The following is a 25,004-nucleotide window of genomic DNA, read 5'->3' as shown; positions in this document are numbered from 1 at the left end:
CAAGTATGCGGTAGGCAGCAAATTTGACGTGCACAAGTAGTCCATCCGAAAATGGCCCAACCAGAAGGATGCGTTGAAGAACACTAGCTACCAAAGGCGTGCTTTTCGAGGCAAGCCATTCAAACAGTTTAGACTGGACTGAAGACGACGACGACGACTTGTGGGGTGAACATGCACCAGAGCACAGCACCAGCTCGGAGTCTAAGTGGTGGCGGACAAATGGGCCCATGCTTGAAGACGCAGGAGCCTCCTCGCTCGCCAGTGGCACGAACGTGCACGTTCTCTCCCATTGATTCCTCCTCCACCCTCTTTCACTGTGACGCCTCGCGCGAGCCGCGGCAGAGGTGGAGACTGCTGCCGCAGTCTCGCCGTACCCCCAGCGCTATCGCAAAACGCTTCACTGCTTCTGTAACCTCAAATAATTCTGATCTACTAGAAACAACAAGAGTTGTTGTCAGGCTAGTTGGCTTGAATCTTGTAATGCCATGAAAGGCTATGCGCAAAAAAGGACAACACAAAACAGAGGAAACGACAAGATGAGCCAGGAGTGCTCCAGCAGTCATAATTATTCTGATTTTCAAATGAATGAAAGTCAAATTAACCAAAATCTTACTACAGTAGAACCTCGGTGATACGAATCTCGGGAATTCTGAAAAAATTTGTATCATCCGAACATGCGTATCATCAAAACGAAAGAAAATGAGTAGGCAAAAGCATGGGAAAGGCAGTCACGCATACAGTCGAGCCCACTTATAACAATACTCAAGTGCCAAGAAAATGTCATTGTTATAACCAATAATCGGGTTTGCCAAAAAATGCAGTCAACATAAGGTTCAAAAATTTTAAGCAGAAAAAAAGTTGTCCACTACTTAACAAAAAAAGCATAGTCCGTGAGCTTCGCTTGCTTCACAGAAAGCTTATTAGCATTGGTCTCGAGAGTATCTAATTGTTCGACGTGCTCAAGTGGAAGGCCCCTTGAAAAAACGAAGTCCCGGAGGGAATAAATCATATGCAGGGCCTCCTGTGAGGACATTACTTGGAGGCTGATCTGCAGTGTCGTCGTCGTCATCGCTGTCGTTGCCCGCCGCTCGCACATTTTCCACGATTGCCTCGTCAGTGAGGATTTCGGAAGTTTCCACATCATCATCTGCATGCAGAAACTCATCCAGTCCCGATGCATCATTGCTGAGCGCAGACCACAGTTCTGGCATCCCTTCATTGGTCGGAGCTACGCAAGCATCAGCCGCGGCAGTCGTGCGATCCCGAACGAAGCCTGCTTCCCTGAAACAATTCTGCACCGTCGAAGCATTGAGTTCTGACCATGCACCGAAGATGAACTGAAGTGCCATCAGTAGGCTAATCTTAAAATCAGGCTGCTCATCACTTCTCCGCGCAGCCATGTCCATGGCAAGCACTAACCTGTTAGGACGCGGCGGCGGTACAGGGTCGGGACGGCGGCGGGGACGCGACCATGTGACGGAGAGCGGAGGTGGGGGGGGGCAAGGGTAGAGAAACGGAGTGCTCTCCTCTCTTCGTATCGTGGGCGCAGTCCACTCGTCTCGAGGGGGGGAAGGGTGACATGCGGAGCGAAATGCGCTCGCTTTGCGCGATTGCGGACGCTCGCGTTTTCGTCGGTATCACGCGTATTTTATTTTGAAGCTGGGTCACAGTAGCCGGTTTTAATCATTATAACCGTTAGTGCGGCAACCCATCATTGTAGTAAATGGATTTTTTTACTATTGGATACATAGTAAATTTGACGGTGACATGGCTGTTCATTGTTATAGCCGATATATTGTAATAACCAGTATCGTTATAAGTGGGCTCGACTGTATATGTTTACATTCGAGAAGGTTTATTAAGGAGCTTTAGAATAGGAGGATCCTATGGGTTAGGGGGATAGGGTAATAGCAGGGCACGAGTGCGCATGCGCAGAACCCAAGCGTGCCTTGGGTTTTTGGGTCACCCTATCTCGGCAATACAGTCGAACTCTGATATATCGAACTCGAAGGGGATCGCGAAATAGTTTTATATATCGATAATTCGATATACAGAAATGTCTTGTGATGGCACTTACGATGTGAAAAAACGATACCGTATTTGTCGCGTAATCAACCCACTCCCATAATGAACCCACCCTCCACTTTTGCACCCGAGAATTTGAAAAAAAAAAAAAAATAAAGTGTTAAGGCCAGCTCGCTCACATGCAAGCAATTGAGCGATCTCAGTGAAGAGCGGTAGCGACAGAGCGAAAAACTTCCAACTTGTTGGAACTGCGTCCCTCTCGCCGCTCGAGCCGCCGCAGCAGCTCATAACAAGGTTTCTCTGTCGCCGCGGCAGAAATCGCGAGCGTTTTTGCTTGCATGTGGATGGCGCGCGTCACTCAGTTTCGGTTGTCTCATCCACAGCTCATTTCTTAGAAGCGTGCCAAGATGCTGCGCAGCGATAACGTCGCGGCGTGTTTATCTTTTGATAGCTCCTGCGGTGGCGGGGAGCGAACTTGGCAGAGTGCCCGTGATGGCTTGATTGCACAAGCCTGGTTCGATTTATCACGCCGCGCTTAGGGCGGACGTAGTCCACTTCCGCAAAATCATTGGAAAGCGTGATAGCTAAATGCTGTTTGAAGCGAAAAATGCTAAAAACCAGTGTCATGATCGCAGATGACCGCGTGCTTTCGTTGATACATACATGCAAGGATAAACGACTCCTCCCACAAAAAAAAAAAGCCGCTTCTTAACGTTTGCAGCCGCCATATCTTACGCTACGCCGCGTGTACAGCACAGCGATAAGAATGGACTACTCTCGCAAAAAAAAAGAGAGAGAGAGATCTGCCGCTTTTTAACGTCCGCAGGTGCCATAGCCACGTCAGTCGCCGCGTGCAGAGGGTTCCCAACACACGCTGGAGAAAGCGTCCGACGTTCTCTCTGAAAACAGGCTGAGCTGGCTTGGCTCTGCGTAGCGCGTGCTACTGCGAACGAAGGCCGGGAGAGAGGAAGGAGAGAGATAGCTCAAAAAAAGAATGCTTCGCTCTATCGCGTTTTTCCCCTCTCGTTCCCACCGGTTCTCTCTGGTTCATTCACGCACATGGCTTGCAAACGTTACGTGTTGGCACGCGGGAAACGATAACCGCAGATGCGCGCGTCTTTGGGGAATGAGCGCGATGCTGCCCTAGACCAGCCGTCGCCAAACTGTCCCCTCTCATTCCTTCCGCGCGTGGCTTGAAAACGTCACGCGGCAAACGGCCGAGGGTGATGCGATCGTCTTTGGGGAAGGCACACTTTCCAGTGCGTGGTGCGGAGTTCGATATATCGAACGACCGGTGAAATTGAGTTCGATATATGACGCGGCTTTCCTATACTTTTACATGGGATTTTCAAGGGGATATTCCGTGAGTTCGATATAATCAAAATTAGATATATCCGGGTTCGACTGTATAGTGTGGACCCTATCACCGGATAGGGTCTGGGAACATGGTGGCGTTCGGCCAAGTGGCAGCCGCTCGCCTCGGCACACATTCGTCGTTACCGCTCATGGTGTCACGCATGGCAAACGAAAGGCCAACGAAGCTTGTGCTATGTCTCATGATGCCCGCACCAACAAATTTAAGCTATAAAACGCCCCATATTTTCTGACTGCTTCCAGATTTACCGAGCTGCTAGGCTTAGTGAGTTCGCCTCATTTGGGGGGTTGCCATGGGGACCAGGCGTCAGAAAGCACGGAAGGTTCAAATGAGGTTTCCCGGCTCAGCCTGGATTGGTTAAGATTGGCCGATTTCGTCTTGTCTGAAGAAAACAGTTTATATAACTGGTATTTTTAAGATAGTTCTCTACAATGACAGCAGTTTCTGTTTAATATACTAGCATTGTTGGCTCTTATATATTTAAATGGTTTTCTGGGCGCCACAATCGACGAACGCAAGCCCTGCTCCGCTGCGTCGGAAAAACTCGTATTCTAAAGCCCATTTCACATGATGCGATTCTTGCCGCAGCAGAGTGCGATTTCAGCCGCAGTGCGACAGAAATGCTCGCCGCTCTCGACGCAGAGCCACTGCGACGGGCTTCCAACGAGTTGGTCGCATTGCCGCACGGCCGGTGCGACCACTGCAACGGGGCCAGCCATCAGCCAATAGAATTCCGAGCCATATGTCTCAGGAAACGACGGAGCGGAAGCTGTCGAAGTCTATGAAAGTTTCAAAAATAGATTTTTTGCCTAAATGTAGGTTACATATAGATTAAAAGATACCGTACAATAAAATAAAGACAATACATTATGTTTGCTACTTATTTTTTGAAAATAATTTCTTCGGAATCATCGGCCGCTCGCGCCGCACCAACATAAATCTCAGGGCGCTGTAAAGCATGTGAAACGGGCTGCTGCGATTGCCGTCGCAACAACAGTGCGACCGGGCCGAATTTTGCCGTGCGCATCGCACCATGTGAAACAGGCTTTAAACTTCCTATTACGGTCGTGCGCTCACTGCTCGCCACTCACGGTGCACGCAGCACGACAGGCGATCGTGACGTCTGCGACGCGCAAGCCGCATGCCTCCACAGACTTCTCGCAGCACGACAAGAGACGGCGACGTACCAGCCGCGCTACGCCGCAGACTGCTCGCGATGCGTACTGCACGACTAGCGGTCGCGATGTTATGTGTAGCCCATGTGCGCCTGCTGCGTGTGCCGCCGACTACTACTCACGGCCGCTAGCCACTGCAAACATTTCACGGCGTGGAAAACGATCTCGATGCCAGCGATGTACGGTCCGCCCGCCTCCGCGTACTTCTCGCGGTGCGTACAGCATGACTGGAGATGACAACACGCAAGCCACGTGGCGCTGCAAACTGCTCGCAGATCCCCATCGCAGAGCCAGCGATATCCGGTCCGTGCGCACCCGCCGTGTAGGCCGCTGCCAGCTACATGGTTGCGACGTCTGCGGTTTGTGGGCCACGCGCTGCTGAAAGCTTTTCGTGACGTGAGCCCGACAGAAAATTGTGATGTCTGCGAGGTGCAGACCACACATCACCGCAAACTGCTTGTGATGCTTACATACAGCACGGCTGGCGATCGCAGAGTCAACGATGTGAGGGCACTGCGTAGTGATAAAGGTTGCGGTCACAGTTTGCACATTCGTATCATTTGTAGTGGCGCGTGACAATGTTCGGACCATCCGAAATTTTGCACATTGTACACAGTGCACTATGGCCGGGGAAGTTTGCGAATTTGTATCATCCCAAAATTCGTATCACCAAGATTTTACTGTATATTACACCATCCCTCTTCATACTCATTTTTACAAGTGCAATGAGTGACAGTTGTATGTGTATGTATGCACTTGGTATCCTTTCTGACCTCCTTTTCAGGTGTACAACATGGAATACTGAACAGCAACAACCTAACTGTGGTAACACACTAACAGTAGCCTGCCAGGCATGAATACATCCATAGGACGAAAATGTTCTTCTAATTTTGTTACAATTAATAGGGAACAAGACATGTCCGTGCTCACTGCAAAGGGGTATAAAAGAATATCTCAGTATTTTTTTTATTGTGGGTACAGCCGGGACGTTTGTGATGTAAACATCTCTGCTGTTCGTCACTCAGACTGAAACGACGTCAAAATAACAAACATCATTTGTGGAGGTAATATGCCTTAATCGGTAGCTACAAGCTGGAGGCAGCCTACTTGGGAAAACTATTCATGCAACTGTTGAAGGTAGCATGCATGTAGCTGATGTGAAGGCGCTTTAAACTATTGTATACAAGCTATTTATTAGTTAATGGCTGCTTTAGGGCTTTCCAGGCCAAAAGTTTTAAAAGTCCGCCTGTACACTATATTGTCCAGATACCACTGGGGATTTTTTTTTTGTCTTGTGTATGAAATGCAGAATGGGGGGCTTGCGGCACAAGTTTAAATTACACTAGACATGTCAGTTATACTGGTTCACTAGCGACCTGTATAGGTAATAATTTTGTACCCCGCCGGGGTGGCGCAGTGGTTACGCCACTCGACTACTGCTCCCAAGGACGCGGGATCGAATCCCGGCCTCGGCGACCACTTTTCGGTGGAGGCGAAAAGCAAGGCGCCCGTGTGCTGTGCGATGTCAGTGCATGTTAAAGAACCCCAGGTGGTCGAAATTTTTGGAGTTCTCCACTACGGCGTCTTTCATAGCTTGAGTCGCTTTGGGACATTAAACCCCACAAACCAACCAAACCTAATAATTTCGTGATTGAGCAGTCACATCCTGGGTACCAGTCAGGAAAACTGGAACTCCCATATTTGTCAGGGAACCTTGGAGCATGCTGGAAATTTAGGGGAGGTTGATCATTTAAACATCAGTATTCAGAAAACTGAAGTGATGTTCAGCAGTCTGTGAAGGGAATGGCAGTTTATGATTAGTAGCAGGATGCTGAAAGTGGTAAAGGGAATATTTCTACTAGGGGCAGGTAGCGACTGCAGATCCGGACCACGAGAGTGAAATAGCTAGAATAAGAATGAGGCGGGGTGCATTTGACCGGCACTGAAATCAAGAAATAGACATGGGCAGGACATGTAATCTGAAGGCAAGATAACCGACAGTCTCTAGGGATAACAGACTGTATTCCAAGGGAAGGCAAGCGTAGCCGAGGGCAGCAGGTAGTTAAGTCAGATGAGGTTAATAAGTTTGCGAGGGTCAAAGCAATGCAGCTTGCGCAGGGCCAGGTTAATTTGAAGGATATGGGAAAGGCCTTTTTTTGCCCTGCAGTGGCCATAGTCGAGCTGATGATGGCCACGTGATGGAAAGGTTCTCTGAAAGCGGCACAGTGGTGAACAGGAGTGTGGAGATGTGGCTGCATCGCATCACTCATGGACACCATATTCAGTGCAGTAGTATCATTGTCATACCAAAAAGCAGCTTGGCCTTTCTCAAGCATGTTGTGCTCTGAATATTACAGTATGGTTGACACCATGGCACAGCTGAGGAGGCCTCTTCTAATAGATTGTGACTGTGTATCTGAAAATACGATACAAAAGCACTTCGGCTGTCTTCACCACTTGGTGATTAAAAGCAGATAGTGGAATTTTTCTCGCAGTTTTGTTTTCTAGCACGTGAAAGTTTGAAAGGTCGGGAAGTTCGAAATTAAATGGCGTAGGAACGTTGGCACTGACAATGTGTTGTGGCAGGTCCCTGGAATGGAGACTTGTGGCAGTGTCTTGTCAATCCCTTATAATTTTTGCTGATTCTTCTTTGAGCAAAGTTTTTAAACAAGTGTTCAGCACTGCAGGGAAAAGGGTGCAACAAGTGCTCAAGTGTTATGAATGTTATTCATTATTGTGTCGTTCATTGAAGTCCATGACCTGTTGCATTGAAATTTCCTTCGTTGCTGTTTGTTCATGCTGTTTTTGTATGTCTGATGTTCACTCTTGGCAGGAGGGAACAGCAAAGTTTGCAGACACCGTAGGTGACGATGATCGGCAGCTTCAGAAAGCAATGCAGCGGCAACTGGCAGCCGGCTCGGTAAGCAGCAGCATAAATATCATGGCATCATTGATGTCCTTGGAGTAGAAGTGAAGTGTTTTAGAAGGTTGGCCTTAGATGCATTGGATACATTTTATTTAAGCTAGAAAAATATATATGACAGGCTCCATTTGTTGTTTGCCAAGAGTAGCCGTAGTGAAAAACTGCAAACAAGTAGCACCTTGATTTGCAGGTTGCAGGGAATGTTAAAAAGTGATAGTCACTAATAACTGTCTTTAGTACCTGTCTTGTGGTATAGGAAACGGGGCATCCTTTTGTGCATAAAGAAGAATCCTAATTAAGAATTATTTTTCTGTTAACTCTAATGACTCTTCGTCAGGGTCTAAAGACTGTAGCACCAGACCTTAATAACAGCTAACTCATTTTTTCTTAGGGAAGGGAGTGAAATGGTGCTTAGTCTGGGAGAATGAAATAATGTTATAATGTATACAGAGGTGATATTAGGCCCCGTGTGACCTTGTAAGATTTAGTCGCTGTTGTAGTTTTCAGCTTTTCATTTGTAGCTTCAGACGAGGTATAATGTTATTTGGCAAAAAAAAAAAAATGGATTATATTTTTCGACTCCCTGATGGAGCATTTCTTTGTTTCAGAGAATGTATTACTCTGATATTGATTACTTTTAGAATGGCTTCCTTTTTTATCCTATTTCTTCATCACAAATAGTAGAAAGGTGGGAGTTTTTAGAAGCATTATCTGGATTTTTCTCGAAACAGCATTTTTGGAGGTCTATGAATCTTTTTTTTTTGATTAAATGTGTAAGCAAACAAAAATTTTTTCAATTTCCGTCAGTGGCTTTTTACATGAATGTGACCAGAACTGATAGTCGAAGCCACATATTTCGTCTTCAGAAAAAACTATCAGTGGAAAATTTTTGGCACCAAAAAAAAAATTCTAATGAATGTATTTCTTGGATGAAGTGACTAATCCTAGTCATTGTGCAACAGCCTTTACTGTTGGACGAAATTTTGGGACTTAATATGCTGTAGATTTTAAGTGGGAAAAATAAAGTACATAAGTGGGGAAATACAAAAATCTATACTACCCAAAATTTTAATCTAGTTTTGAGCTGTAATGCACGCTGCAATTTCTACTGAATTTTACAATCAAAGCTTTCATCAAGACTGCTTTACAGCCAATCGTTGAAAAAGGTCTGACCTTACGTTAAGTTGCGTCTGTGGGAAGGTTTGTTGTAAAGCTAGGAAATGCCAGCATTCCCTTTGTCACATTTTCTTTTCAGTGCGTGTCTTTTTGCAGGTAGACTTCCTTATGTAATACTGATAATTTTCAGCAATAGCAAATACCCATTTGAACAGATGATTTCTGGTTTCCTGCAATTTTATTTCGAGGTTATAGTTTCGGCAAGAAGTAAAAGCAGCGGGGGAAAATGTTTTGTGGTAAAAGTGGTAACTAAACGAGTAGTCATAGTCCACAGTTATTTGCTTGTAGGCTTGCTTCTGTCTGTTAATGCATAATGATTACAGTAGTCAGTAGGTGGACTTGCATACTGTTTTGTTGCTGTTTGCTTTTTATTGTAACCACCTTATCATTGAAAGCAAGTGACTAGTCTTCAACGAGAATATTTTCAACATATTCATTGCGGCTTGGGTCTGTAGTGGGTCATGACATTTTTGATACAGTTCAGCCCTGGGACAGATTTTTATTGTGAGGCCTTAAGAAGAGGGCTTAACAATAAAATCTGAGCCCCTTCTTTGTGTCCCATCACAGTGGCTAAGTGGTTAAAAGGTGCTTGATTACCAACCACACGGCTAGAGTTCAGTTCCGTCCGTGGCGGCCACATTTTGATGGAGCCGAAATGCAAGGCACCCTTACACTGTGCAATATCAGTGCACGCAAAATGTAGTTGAAATTTTACTTCATAGCCTGAATCGCTTTGAGACTCTAAACTCCATAAACCACTTTGTTGTGACCTAGCATTTCTGGCTCTGCGGCATAAATAAATAACCTGACCGACAGGTGACCCGCGCCGCAGTGTTGTGCTGGGCTATCAGAAGAGACTAAATTTTATGAATTTAGTGATGGACTCTAAGTTTTTATTGTAGCCGTTACAGCAGTACATCTTTTTTCTTGAATGCATTAGCTGCCAGTATCAATTGATAAATACACTATGACAGTTGTAAATTATTTTTTCTCTTTTGATACGAGTGGAGAAATAAGTCAGCACCACTATCTTGTCCTTGTTTCTGAACATGCCCTTCTACTTTATAATTTGCACTAGAAAATAGTGTAGTTAACCTTTGCTAATTGGCTTACCAAAAATACTAATCACTTCTACTTCAAGTTGCACAATTACTTCGCATGCCACTGCCCTCGCAAGGACTTCATTTTAATCTTCAATCGTAAAACTGCTACTGAGGGCAAGTGTGGGCTTTGTTTTTCTTTTTGCTCAGTTACATGTGCTCTTAAATCTCCTGCTGCGTGTAGAGATGTGGTATAAATAATTTAGTGCAATCACAGGGCACTGGTGTTTAGCATTAAGATATCAAACTTCTCACATTTCTATGTTAATGTGAACCTTTATGCTTTTGATATCACTACGTTGCAGCCTGTCATGCTGTTTTGTGAAACTTGATGTGATCTGCGTTGTCAAATAAAGCAAAGTAAAACATAAATAAGCTTTTGCATTTAGGGGCAGTTAGTGTGTGCACTGTAGCTGCAGGTCTTAATAAAACGGGTCATGTTTTTGGATTTTTTTTTTTTTTTGCCTAGCCTAACGTCAGTTTGTTGTGGTAGTGCGTTTTAAATGTGTTTGTGTGTGTGTGCCATTCATGTTCTTTCCTAGGTTATTTATAGCCAGACTAATTGATTAAAGTGCACTGCACTGTACTGAATGGACGATTTGAGGAAATCGGTTTTCCGATATTTTGGTCAGCCTTGCAGCTTCCCTTTTCCCAGGATGTTTTCACTGTGGCATTTTCTTTTTGTAGCAGATGGCACAGAAGATCAGGTTTTAATTTTTTTCAGAGTAGGCTTAGCTAAGTTCATGTGTTTGGTATGCTATGCAGGGTGTCCCTGCTAAAATGAACTAATATATAGACAAAACCTAAGCATTCTTCCCAGTTGAAATCAAGGGAATGTTAGGAGTCGTGTAAAGGGCCCACTGGTGTATCTTTTTAGTCTGCCTACTTGAGTAATTTGTTGGCATGAACTAATCAACATTGGAACTTTGAGAAGCAGCTCGGTGGCTCCATCTTTGTGCTCATTGGCAACTTTGCTGTTCACACCTGAGCATTTAAATATGGATATTTAAAAAGTTAGTTCATATCTGCTAATTTTTCAAGTAGACAAAAAATGCCACTGGGTACTTTACATTATTTCTAACAACATTCATTTGATTTAAATATAGAAGAGTGCTTTTCTGTATTTTTTCTTGCTCTTTTTAATCTTGGTTCATCTTAACTGGGTCGTCCTTCATATTGAAGTTAAGGCAGTTGAAGGGAACTTGGCAAGTGTAGGTCACTGAGGCACTCCTGGGACAGTAGTAATGCGTGCCATACTGTGGTGGCTCCTTGCCATATCTGTGCGTTTTCAGTTGAAGAACACTTTCATTGTTTGCGCTTCTAATTGCTGGGCATACTTTTTTGCAGCCGGGCACAATGCAGGGCACAGTACCGTACCTGGGCATCTTTCTGACAGACTTGACCATGCTGGATGCGGCTCTTCCCGATGAGCTGCCTGGAGGTCTGCTAAATTTTGACAAGAGGCGTCGTGAATTCAGGGTGCTCGCACAGATAAAGCTTCTCCAGAGTGCTGCCAACTGCTACAGCCTCCAGCCAGACCCTGCCTTTGTGGCTTGGTTTGACACACTGCCCATGCTTTCCGATGAACAGAGGTGAGCGCATCGTGGCACCATTGGTTAGTCAGGTGGTTTTTCACATAATGTGGTAGAGTATGAATTTATGATAATGAGCATTAAAACTGAATCGCTGGCACACCTAATCCATATTTAGATTAACCACGCTAAATTGTCAGTCTTTTTCTCGCGAATTTTTTATCGGTGCTTTTTAAACAGTGGTCTTACATATGGCAAAAAGTGATGCACCGCCTTGTGCCATCTTTTGCAGAGCCCAGTAGCAATTATTGAAAAGATTAATGTGCAAAAGAAGCAGGGAAATGAAGCTACAGCCGAACCTTGATATAACAAAGACCTACTTGCAGTCGAAAATTTCGTGAAATTGCGAATTTCGTTACATCAAGATTCTCATGTATAAGCAGCCCAAATAAAATAACAGGCTCGTGGAACACTGCTTGTAGATGGGAACCTGTAAGTTACGAATTCAGGAAATAAGCAAGAAATTTTAGCAATAATAGCGCTAAAAATGGCACTAGATGTTCTTTTATATATCAGGAGCATAATACAGTTGCCGACCAATTTTTTTGGACTCTCAAGGGGCCGAGATAGCATCTGGAAAATCGGGCACTCTGAAAAAACGAATTCGCGCAAAAAAAGTCACTTTATTTTAGCGAGCGGCTTGAAAAAAATGATCAATATGCCTCTGCAGGGCGCTATGTTGCCATACAAGTAAGTCAGCTTGCACGTCTGCAAGGGTGACGTTCTCTCTGTACACAGCCGCGAGTAAATACGTTATTTCCGGTTAACGCTTTGGTCGTTCCGACTGGCCAGTGGCGTCATGGCATGATGCGTCCTAAAAGTTCCTACCTCAATGCTTTCACCTCTGCTTTCAGGGGGAGGACGCCGTTTTTCCCTCGCAGTAGCATGTTCGGTCTCACTTGGCAGTTGCGTGAAGTGAGCAGCATTGCAGTGTAGGCTCTCTGCTGTGGTCTTGTAACTGCAATGACGCAAATGAGCATGGCAAAAACAGCACGTATTTTGTTTTCCTTATGGTAGTATAATTTGGCCTGGGGTTTCGAGGCTCGTTTTATGCTCAGTGGGGTCGACGCAACTGGAATTAAATCCAGAAGCTGTAGAAATCTGATGTGCTCTGCAGTGTTCTGGCTTCCCAGAAAACTGACCATGGCTGCTTTTTTTTTTCTTAGTAATAATCGTAATGTAAAGCATAAAGGTGTCCGAACTTGTAAGGGTAATGCCACACTCGTTCTATGAAAGTGCAGACTTTACGAAAGACGATTTCGGCGGGGATATCAATAGCAGGAAACATTAGCTGCGAATAATAGCCGTTATTGCGAAGGTAATTTCTGCAATTACTTTTCTTTAAATTTCTTTCTCACATAAATAATTAATACAGTTTACTTAGAGGTAGGTTGATAGTACGATGCGATGACGCCTTGCTATTTTATACAGTGAAAGCTCGTTAATTCACAACTCGTTAATTCGAAATTTTGGATAATTCGAAATAGTCATCGTGGTCCGGTCCGCAGTGCATAGAAGTCTATGCGCGTAACAGCTCGTTAATTCACTCAAAAATTGGCGCCGCCACCCATAATTCGAACTGCGCGCCGCCAAGCGGCGCTGTTAAAAACCATCGTTGGAAGCTTTCACGGCAGAACGATAGATGGCACGACCATCGGGGCGCCGCTAGGGTGCTAGAATAAGTACTAAACAGTCTTTCCTGCCGCGACTCCTTCGAGGAACGACGTTTTAGTGTTATCGACCACGGTTTCGTGTTGCATTTCGTGAGCCCTCGTTTTGCACGCCGCTTGTTGTGAGCTTGTGTCCGCGAGATGTGTTCGCGTGGGAAATACTGTGCCAAGACGGTGAAGGAGAAAGTGGCTATTTTACGCGAGGTGGATGAACGGAAGGCCAGCAAAGTGGAAATCGCGAAAAAGCACGGGATTCCACCAAGCACGTTGTCGACGTACGTCCGAAATAGGAAGGCCATCGAGGATGCCTATGAAGCCGAAGATTTCGCCAGCAACAGAAAAAGGCTTCGGTTAGCCAAGTATCCGGAAATTGAGACCGCTGTGATCACGTGGGTGAAAGAAATGAGAAGCGCTGACATTCCACTGAGCGGCCCAATTATCATGGCGAAGGCGGCCGATTTCGCCCTGCGCTTGAATGTGGAAGATTTTGTCGCCTCCGAAGGATGGTTTCACTGCTTTAGAGACAGACATAATCAGAGGGGGAAGAAGACTCCCTGCGTCGCATTCGCATGCTAGAAGACCGAGTGAGTACGGTAGCCCTCAGAGAGAAGAAGCAGAAGATAACAGACTTTTTTGCTAAATAAATGTTTTTCGTGCCCTCCGGGCATCAAACGCCTTCATTTTTGCTCACTTTCATTAGTTCGAATTTTGGTTAATTCGAACTGGCCTGGCGGCCCCGTGGAATTTGAATTAACGAGCTTTTACTGTAATTAGAAGTCGTGCTACTAGTAGATGACAAATTTCAATTAAACCTTCTTTTTTTTTTTACTACACAATAAAAAAAAAAAGTGAGGTGATAATTATTAAAAGCGACAGACTGACTGTGAAACCCGACGAAATCAACATTCATTATTACCAACAACTATTAGCTTTCATCGATATTACATGCTTTATGACTGGCTGGACGTTTCGGTGGAAACCATAGGCACAATAAAACTAAGCCGTATTAAGTTTTCACATTTGGTTTTAGCCAAGAAAGCTCAGTATTCCTGGCATGCAAAGCATAGCTCGCTGACTGTTTAGTGCTAGTTAACGTTCGGTGAAAGTTAACAATTAACAAAGGAAGCCTCTGTCAACTGGTCGAGTAGGTTTATCAGTTGCATGTAGGCCACAAACATGAAATTGCGGATGGGCGTCGCAGAAAAAAAGCATGTCCTGGCTACTATGGTGATTGAGAAGTTACATAGCTGCCGTAAAAAAGTCGACCAAGCGATGCTCTCCCTCTGGCTCAATACAGCACAGAATCCAATACAACCTATTTCAGTGACGACAGAAATTTCTTCTACTAGCACAGCTTCAAGATCTGTAATGTGCAGCCTAATTACTGGTATAAGAAAAGCTGGTGTTAGAAAACGCCGCGATAACCTTTGAACCACAGAGGACTGCCACGTTCATTGGCGGAAAAAGCCACACATTTATCGAAAATATTTAACAGCTCAAAAAAAAAAAACTGAAACTTCGACATCTAATAACCCAGTCAGTCCACAAAGGTGGAGAGAACAGCATTTCCTCCAAACCGGATGTACAGTAAAAGCTCGTTAATTCAAACTCGAAGGGGCCGAGAAAATTGTTCGAATTAAGCGGAGTTCGAATTAACAGTCTGGCACTGGAATGAGCGCCATCGTGGCCCACCGTGCTGGCCGAGCCCACATGTTGACTCATTACCATGAGTAAAGAGGGCTAGGCGCTACTGCACGTTTACGGAGGGTGATTCTGATAATTTTTGCAATCGAGCCGCAACGGCGAATGAACGGGACTAATCGGTCAGTCATGCACCGCAAACAAGAACCGGAATGCATTCGTGTGAGTAGCGAGCTTCAAATTCAAAACATGTTTATTTACACGGAAAAATAATCGGTAATGTGCATTTGCTTGCGTTTCTTGTGCCGCGACTCCACAAGCATCGACTGCAGCTTGCCCAAGAGTTCCAGCGCAAGATCCGAATTCTCATCGGCGGAGAAGTATCGTGCAGCGAGATCGAGCGCCAACGCTTTTACTCGCATAATGATCGCACTCGCGTAGTGATCGCACCCCTGAATTTTGAGGTCAAAATTTCATTTTTTAAATTCCCCGCGTAATGATCGCACCCCGAACATGGAGCCGCCTGGTGGTTCATCTGCAGTCATCCCGCAGCGAATGCATTCCGACGAGTTCCCAACCTAGTCTAGTAACGTTGGAGTTCCCATGATTCCATGCTTTGCGGCGTTCGCCATTTTGCAATTCGGCAGCGTCGTAGCGTGCTTTGTGTTTTTGTGCGAGTTTACGCCATTTCACCATGGGGCGGTATGCCAGTTACACCGCCGCGTTCAAGCTCAAGGCTGTCGACTATGCACTGGAGCATGGCAACCATGCTGCTGGTAGGCATTTCGGCGTGGACGAAATGAGGATACGCTATTGGAAGAAGCAGCGCGAGAAGCTGATGGCTACGAACAAGACACGGCGGGCTTTCCGTGGACCCAATACGGGCAAGTTCCCTCGTGTTGAGGAGGCGGTCCTAGAATATGTGAGGGACCTGCGCAAGGGTGGTTGTGCAGTGTCATTAGAAATGATACAGACGCAGGCGCGCACAACTGCCAGGAAGCTGGGAATCGCCGCAAAGGATTTCCGCGCTAGCTCCGGTTGGACGACTCGCTTTATGCGACGGAATGGACTTTCCCTGAGGCAGCGGACGTCGTTGTGCCAGCGGCTCCCAGCCGCGTATGAAAGCAAAGTGATAGACTTCCATCACTTCGTCACTAGGCTTCGCGAAAAATGCGGTTACCTCATGTCGCAAATTGGAAACGCCGATCAAACTCCACTGACATTCGACATGCCCCGGAATACAACTGTGAACGAGAAGGGTGCTCGGAGCGTCCTCGTGAAGACGTCTGGCACAGAAAAACAGCGATGCACAGTCATGCTTGCTGTGACTGCCGACGGGCGGAAGCTGCCGCCATACGTGATCTTCAAACTGAAGACTATTCCGAAAGGAAACTTTCCCCGTGGCATCCATATACGTGCACAGATGAAAGGGTGGATGACTGCAGACCTGATGGTCGATTGGATCAAGACTGTTTGGGGAAGAAGACCAGGAGCATTTCTGCTTCCCTCTCTTCTGGTTTTGGACAGTTTTAGGGGCCACCTTGTGGACACCGTGCGTGCCAAGCTGAAAGAGCTGCGCACGGACAATGCAGTCATTCCTGGCGGCGTGACTTCGCTGCTGCAGTCTCTCGACGTGTCTTTGAACAAACCGTTCAAGGACAACGTTCGACGACTTTATGCTGAGTGGATGGCGATGGGCCAGCATGATTCGACGCCGAGCGGAAAGATTAGAAGGCCATCCGTGGAGATGATGTGCTCGTGGTTCACAGAAGCGTGGAGCAGTATCCCCGACGAGGTAGTGGCTAAGAGTTTTAAGAAGACAGGCATATCTAACGCTTTGGATGGAACGGAAGATGACTTCCTGTGGGACTGTGAAGATGCTCCCAGCGACGACACTGCCGTTTCCGATGAGTCGTGCAGCAGTGAAAGCGAGGATGGCGAGGATTCATACTTTGATTAGGGTACTGACGAAAAAAAATGAATGGGCATTGTGCACTCCATGTGATGCATAATGTGCGTGTTTATTGCGAAGGTAAGCCTTACTCAGCTTTTATTTTTGGTTGTAATCGAGATATATGTTCTAAGACGTCTGACCTGCAACTTGTTTGCGTTTTCGGTGCTCAAAAATTTTTTGTAGAAAATTTACCCCGCGTAATGATCGCACCCCGAAATTTGCGTCGGTATTTTAAAAAAAAAAAGTGCGATTATGCGAGTAAATACGGTACTTCACATGCACTAGGGGGTGGCACCGGATTGTCGCCTTCTTCGGACTCTTCATCGCTTTCAGCCGTGTTCGCCACCCGTGAGCCCTGTGGAGCACATGCAGCCGCGATTATATCCTCATCACTCAAGGGCCCAGACGTCTCCACACCGTTGTCAACGTCAACGTAGGCTTCAAAGGCGACACCCTCCGACAAAGCCGCGTAGCCACGGTCGAGCACGACGGAGTCATCATCAGACGAAGCCTCCGCTACCTCCGCGGTGCATGCTTCTGGGGCGTCACCGAAGCCACACTTGCGGAAACAATTTTTGATAGTTTCCGGCTTGACGGTATTCCACGATGATGCCAGCATGTGGACAGCTCCAAGCAAATCGATGTCGTACGACTTGCCACTGTCCAAACAAAGAAGTCTCTCTAGGAGGTGGCGCCTGTATAGCGGTTTTAAGTTCTGAATAACTCCAAGATTCATAGGCTGGAGCACAGAAGTCGTGTTTTTAGGCAAAAATGCCAAGCGGATTGCTGTCAGTCCACTCACGTCACAATGAGCTGTACAGTTGTCCACGAACATGAGAACATTCCTGTTCTGTGCAGCGAATTTCCTGTCTAGCTTGCCCAGCCAGTCGGTGAAAATTTCCCGTGTCATCCACGACTTTTTGTTTGCGGTGTAATCAACAGGAAGCGTCTTGATGCCTTTAAAACAGCGAGGCTTCTCTGCCTTGCCGATCACCAGCAAGCGGCACCGTTCCGTGCCCGTCGCATTTGCGCACATCATGACGGTGATTCTTTCTTTGCTTCTCTTTCCGCCAGCACAAGTGTCGCCTTTGTAAGTGACGGTCTTGTTGGGGAGCAATTTGAAATACAGCGCCGTCTCGTCAGCATTAAATACATCGCTGAGTGCATAATCAGCGAGGAGTTCCTTCAGTTCACTGGAGACCCACTGTTGCACGTTTCCTTGTCGACTTCAGCTGACTCCCCACAAATGTTTCTAAATGTCAGCCCGTGACGCGCCTTGAAACGCGACAGCCAGCCTTCTGACGCGCCGAACTCGCTGATGCCCATTTGGCTGGCAAAGACTGCAGCCTTCGCAGAAATTATGGGCCCGCTTAACGGAATGTTCCGGCTGCGAACTTTTTATCCATGCCATTACGGCACTCTCCACTTCGGGATGGGCCAACGTCCGTAGCCTTTTGCGAGAGGGCTCCATAACGTCGTTACGAAAGGCAGCACTGATCGATTCCTTGTTCCTGAGATACGTTGACAGCGCGCTCTTCTTGATGTCGTACTTTTTGGCTATATCCGTCTTGGATAGGACACCACGTTCCACCTCACTCAAAACCTCCATTTTCGTCTTGAGGTCCTTTGCCGTGTATTTACCGCGGTTTGCCATGGCTGTCACAATCGATGAGTCGTCGCTGGCAAAGCGGTGAGGCAACAAAAATGGTAAAACTTGGACCACCGCGGCATGAACAAATGCACGACACCGACAACTGCATTGCGCACACCACGTGACCGCAGGACAAAAAGAAAAAAGGCTTGTCAAAAGCGCACCCAGCAACCGCGGTGCAGCCAAAACCTGCAACGGCTTGCGCCGGACCGTTGGTGTGATGGAGCCTGGCGGCACCCGGCAGCGAAAACCTGCTACAGCATGCACCGGAATGCTCGCTGTGACTGTCGAGTGCGCACCTCGTCTCGCGCGGGCAGATTTGAAAGATTTTGTTTTTTGCGTCTTTAGTAATCTTTCTGCGCATTGTACACGGTATGGGCCGACTTCTGTCTGCGAGGAGCTGTGTGAGCCACGGGCTTCTAGTTCAAATTAACCGTTGTAGATACTGGCATGTTCGAATTATCGGGCGTTTTCTCCTATTGAAAAACTTAGGGCCATGCCGGGACCCGAGCGTCAGTTCGAATTAACCGAGTTCGAATTAACGAGGTTTTACTGTATATGTAACAATAGTTAATGTCAAGGCTTCTGGATTTCCTTTCATCTACCTTTCCGTGAAGACATGCTGTCGGTTTATGTAAAATATCTATTTCCCACGTGGCCCAGAACCTCCCGGGCATATTTACCTCCCAGGCATATTTAGCAGTCATTTGATGAAACATACACATTCACTATGTCGCATAAAGAATACATTACATTACACCTGAGCAGAAAGGATCAGCATCGAAGCAAACTTGTAAACCAATTAGCAGTAATTTGCACTACAAAGGCCCCGCCTTCCTAGCTTTCAACGGAATACCTGCTTCGATGGTCAGATTCGTCCACGAGTCAATAAATCCCATCCCCGCTGCTGCCAGTACAAAAAAATAAATAAAAAAAATGACAACATTCTCGACGATTTTTACCTTGTAAACGGACAGAACGGTGGGGCTTTACTGCAGTTGAAAATGTCATCCTGGGTGTCTAAAAAGTATTCGTAATTTCGAATGCAGAAGTCAAAGAATCGCGAAGTGATATAGTATGCTGCTTTCATTTCTCGAAAGACTGCTAACAGGGGATCAAGTTTCTCGGAAGATGAGCTACAAAACATTATCTACTTTAATGTAACTAACTCCGGTTCACTTCCGCAATATTCACTGACATCACCCAATCTTGGTCGAACACAAACTTTTCGGAATTCTACACAACAGCAGCGGTTTAATCATCAAAACCGCCCGCCACCGCATTGCGCTCAATGCAGTCAAACGGGAGAGTGGGAATCAATATGCCGCCGGAGAGAGCAGTGTCTCAACCCTAAAAGAGGCGCTGTCCATCGAGGCACCCTCTTCGGTCATCATTTTATTTCACTCGCAGATTCCAGACTGCTGGCAAAATTGGAGCATAAAAGGGCACATTTAACCCTTTCGCTGTCACGAATGTACCGGTGCGTTTTCGTGCTTCCCTCCCACAGTGTCACCGACGTACCAGTACATTCTCTATCATGTATTCAAAACTTCACGCCTGAGTGGGAAGCTGCCACACTTGGGCAGGCTGTGCCATCTGTCAAATCTTTCTGTAAGTTCGTATTTTCGCCCCGCATTGTGTTGGTACATATATACTGAAGAGTATGGAGTGACTGCACCCTTCTTTGCTGGGGGGCGCGGTCGCTCTGCGCATGCTACTCTATCGCGCTAAGTGATCATGCGGCGCGCGGGTATGTGTGCGGTTACGGGTTCAAGGGTTGTTCTCCCATCTGTCGCAGGTTTGCAGGTTTTTATTTTTATTCTGTTGGCTTGTCTGCTACGCCACGTCACGTTCAGGGGCTTGCGCCGTTGCCTCTCTAATAGGTCGACACATGGCTCGATCGCTGCTTTCGCTTTCTTGCCGTGCCCTTGTTTATGGCTAGCAGCAGCAAAGGAGGTTGGTTTAACCTCATTCCATCTCCCTCTGTCATCTTGATTTCACAACGTGCCATTTATCTTCGCTGTGCGGGTCGCTATGCGGGTCACCGAAAGTACGCCCTCCGTGCACGCGGCTACTTTCAGATGGCTGACCGCGCAGGACCTTCGACTGCGAACTGGAGCTATAGCTCTTTTGATTTTAAATACGAGTCGAGCTCAGATTCGGTCTCTCAAGAAGTATCGAGCGGTTTTCTTCTTATAGTTCAGTCGTTCAGTCGTGTCCGACTCTTCGTGACCCTATGGACCATGTCACGCCACGCTTTCCGGTCTCTCACTATCTTCCTAACATCACATAACTTCATCTGCAGTGCCTCGAGGATGCCATCTAACCACCGCGTTCGCTGCCTACCCCTTCTCCGCCGTCCCTCAACCTTTCCCAACATCAAATCTTTCTCTTATATTTCCGCATTTATCTAATTTATAATCAGGCTGATAATGGTGATGTTAATTAACAACACCAGCAGAACACTGAAATGTGCATATTTCGTTGACTATATTATTTGTATAGGAATCATAATCAAACATAAATCGCTATGCTTGTTCCCTGATATGCTCGTTCCCAGAAACCAAGCCGACACTGGGGGTGCGTCACGGCCAGAAACGCCCGACAGAGAAAGGGTTAAACGCGGTGTGTCTTGGCTGAAGTTTTAGTTCTCGTCCGATTGCCAAGGTGGCTGCTGGTTCATGCATGCGATGCGCGACGACTTTGTTAAATTGAAAGTGCAGCATAAAATTACTTTGTTAAATTGCAATAAAAATGCGTGGTTTTCAATGGGGCAGAGATTGGGAAATAAAAAAGATCCGTTACATAGCAAATTTTATTGCATTGATGTTTGTTATATCGAGGTTCGACTGCATATTAAAAATGTTATCTCTGGTTGTGGTAAGATATTTAGGTCAACTGCTTCGGCACGAGCGAAGGTGACAAAACTAGGTGAGCATGAGTCAAATAGAACAGATCCAGTGTCCAGCTAGAGTGGCAGGGATCATCATCAGTTCCTCACAGTTTGGCTCACTGCCTTCATTCGAGACCTGGCATCGGCAGCAGTAAATTAAGTGCCTGCTCTCCCTGCTCCACTGTGCACCACAAGATCACGTAATTCTTATCACGACTGGTGGTGGTGAGAGCACGAAGCGCACGGCACTGCAATCATGCATTTAGCCCAACCAGTCCAGGAGCTCAGATCTCCCGCTGGTCTGCTGGCCACTAATCTGAGCAGGATGAGAAACTAAAGTCGGGAAAAAATAAGCTCAATTCTACCAACCGCTGTGAGGTACAGGGAGAGAAATGGTGGCTAAGAAAGAAAGCAGACAAATGCCCTTTTCAAGTAGGTTACCATGAGCTGGTTTCATGCACTGTTTTCAGCTCACTTCATGTGTACGCAGTTAATGCTCTCATTTACAATTTATCCTCTCTCTGGATGGCTGATTTATTCATTGTTTTCATGTAGCATACATTTTGACATGCCAGGCATGCTTGCAGATATATTTTACCGCACACTTCTAATAAGGCAAACAAATTTTCTTTCCTGTTCATCATTAAAGGGAGTCTATGGTATTCATAGTCACTTCACAGCCAAAACTGCAGTATAGTCACACACCTCTGGTATATGCATTAAAACCTCAGTCATTCGAGCTCAGTAATTCAAAATCCCAAACACAGTAAACTCCTTAGTAAAGTCACTGGGAGCGGCAAATATCTTTCAGGGTCTTTAATATATATTGGTTGTTGGTGATGGCATGGTCCTGAAGATGTTGTCTGGTAATTAAATGGCTACTTACTGAACACATCTTGCTGCCTAATGAAAAAAAAAACTAAAATACCTTCTATCTCTCTCCTATCGTCTCTTCATGCCATTTTTTCAGTCGTAAAATGTTTTGTTTACATCTTGTGGAAGTACCTCTTAAGCATGAGGACAGCGTGGCTACGAATACAACAAGGTTTGATTTCATGTTAAAACCAAAGCCCTGCATGGACGTGGTGTCATCTTCTGCTGTTTGTCTTTTTAAAGGCAATACTAGATGAGAAATGCATGCAACAGTCAAGTGGGGCAAAACTGCACATGCTGCACCTCCAGTTCTTGCCATCACCACCTCATGCTTCATGATGCACAGTGCTGCAAACGTTCAGCCATTTCTTCCCTTCCGTATCTCTCGATGCATTTTTACTTTACTTTCTGAACAGACCGCGCCGCCTTTCCATATTTGTAGACAGCTTCACCTTTTCTTCCCTATGCGCTACATGCTTCCCTTACAGCTCCAGTCCAAGGCCTACTTAAAGTTGGCTTCTCCTGAGTGTTGCTGAACCTTGCGGTAAAACCATTTAAAAGAAGACAATGTTTTGTTGTTTTTTTTCTTTAAAAAAGATGTTTTGCAATTCTAGGTAGCGCCCGCGCGGTGGTGTCATTTCGTGGGAAGTTGTCGCCGCAGTAAGGCTCACTTTACTATAGCCGATTTTTACCAAAAATGTCTATTATAAAGGGAACAAAAATGTAGTCTGTGGAGAATGAACAAGGGACTTCACTTTGACGTTACGATATCCGAGTTTACTACAGCGGGGTTCTACTGTAACAAGAATTCCTATGGTTTCATAATTTCTCGTGTAAATTTTACCAGGTAATTTGAACTGGTGGCTTGCACCACTAGCTGGGTAAATTTAATTCAAAGATCTGGTGAGCTGTGTAGGAATGGCCAATCCTGATTTTATCACAAATCCAATCAAGCAGCAGCCACGATACTTTGTTGGGTGAGTTGGTAAACATCCATTGTTAATAAAAACAGCTCGAACAGGAAGACACAAGACAAGATAAAAGGAAGCTACAGGACGACAAGCACTGACTCACAACGCAGCCTAAGCCTTTATTCCAAGGCCCAGACAAACACAAAAACAAAATCAAGTTTTCGTGTGAACGCCCCTGGGTGTTCACCTGCTACACAAAAAGTCACTCAAAAAAGAAATCTCTTTGCTTGAAAGAGCAAGAGAAGTCTTGCTGACGCACTTAATGTCCCTTGAAATAAAATATACTTCACCCAGTTCTGTCGTCAACTTTTCTTTGTGGCGATACAGTATTCTAACCTGGTCAAATAGGGGAGTACACTTCTTCTCCTTCTTCATTTTCCCACAGGAGGGGCAATGTGATACCAGAAATGTTTTGTCCTGCGCTTGTCTTGCAGCTTCCTTTTATCTTGTGTCTTCCTGGTCGCGCTGTTTTTATTAACAATGGAAGCAGCGGCCCTTATTCAGAGGCGCAAAGGCTGCACCACAGAGCGATGCCAACGCTCGATAGGCAAAGCACTGCAGCCCACAATACAGCTCACAGACCACAGAAAGAGACCTGCTTTACTTTAACACAGCTGGCGACACTGATCTCTCTGTCTCATGCTCCTACCTCATAGAGACCCTGCCAAACTGGAGTGGTGAGCCAGGGTTAAGGAATTATATTAATTTTCGAATACAGGTAGCACATTCTCACACAGTTGAATTTCTTTCCTGTTGCCCCCTTTTATTTATTCTGCGCTTGATTAATCCAAAGGCCTGCTTAATACGAATATTTTTGTTGTGCTTTTGACTTTTAATTAACAGGGTTTTACTGTATGGTTTAAATAATAAACCTACGTTCCCTTTTCTTGCTTCTGATCTCTCTCGCTACCCTCAGTGGTCACTTGTTAAGCAGCTTGGTGTTTGATGTTATGTTGTGCTGGATGTTTATTGTATGGATGTGTTCTTCTGTTCAGTTACCGACTGTCTTGCAAGGTGGAGCCAGCGAGCAGCCCCAAAAGAAGCCCCCTGAGGCAAGTAATGAGCCAATGGGCCGTTTAATGACCCTGGCCTATCTAATTTTTTGTTGATCACGTGAAATTGGCTTCAGGTGAACCGACAGATTGATTTTGCCAGTGGGAGGGTTTTCCCAGGGCTGATGCATTAAAACCGATGGGTCTTGATGTGCAAAAAATCTACGCCAGAGTTGAGGCATGTTGTATTGAAGGACCTCAAGTCAAGTTCAGCCACTTCACTTTTTTTTTTTTTTTATTCGTGCGAACTTTTGTATAAACCACTCCTACGTTTTCCTCTATAAAAAGCAGTTGCCTTAAGGGGGCAGTGAGGAAAAATTGCGGTTGGCCTGTATTAATGGGGTACCACATTCCTAATCTCAGAGAGGCCGCTCTCGCCAAAACTGCAGTTTTTGTATGTTTAAAATGCAGACCATGGACAGTCATGAGCAGTATGACAGGGAACAAATTTTTGCAGAAAATTTCGAGTATCTTCGGTATTTCTCTATGAAATGATGCGAGAACGACCTTTGGATATTATGCATGTGGAGGAAGAAAAGACTAATTCTACCTGCAGTCAGCAACAACCTCAACGTCTAGAGGAAAGCTGACCTTTGGATATTATGCATCCAGAGGAAAATTAGTTACAACTGAAAAAACTGCACTTTTCAAAAATGATTATGGAGTAATCCGTAAAGAATGCTGATGTTTTGTTCCCTCTCATATTGCTCATGACTGTACAGTGTTCTACCACCTGCTGATGCAGCAGTACTAATCTTTTGGGTGTGGATTCCAGAGGTTAGACTGCACTACCGTTAACTTAAAAATGGTGGCAACAAGTACTTCGGTGTCAGCGCCTGCTTGAATACAAGTGGTGGGAATATCTTTTAATTCAATTTTCTGAACCATAATTGAATCTCTTGCTACCGGTGGTCAAACGTCGTAACATACCTA

At 45.7% G+C, this 25,004-nt stretch overlaps 1 protein-coding gene across 1 annotated transcript in view; it reads left to right on the top strand.

Moving 5' to 3' along the window:
• Rgl (Ral guanine nucleotide dissociation stimulator-like) overlaps positions 1 to 25,004 on the top strand; it is a 102,864-nt gene that overhangs the window by 52,741 nt on the left and 25,119 nt on the right. The window contains exons 8-10 of the mRNA XM_084587841.1: positions 7,409 to 7,495; positions 11,122 to 11,366; positions 24,015 to 24,071. Coding sequence (XP_084443967.1) covers positions 7,409 to 7,495; positions 11,122 to 11,366; positions 24,015 to 24,071 — 389 coding nt within the window. The remainder of the gene's footprint in view (positions 1 to 7,408; positions 7,496 to 11,121; positions 11,367 to 24,014; positions 24,072 to 25,004) is intronic.

Source organism: Amblyomma maculatum, chromosome 1 (genome assembly GCF_055883805.1).
Source record: "Amblyomma maculatum isolate TAMU_Amacu chromosome 1, ASM5588380v1, whole genome shotgun sequence".
NCBI classification, from domain to species: Eukaryota; Metazoa; Arthropoda; class Arachnida; order Ixodida; family Ixodidae; genus Amblyomma; species Amblyomma maculatum.
This window is presented reverse-complemented; position numbering and strand designations above follow the sequence as displayed.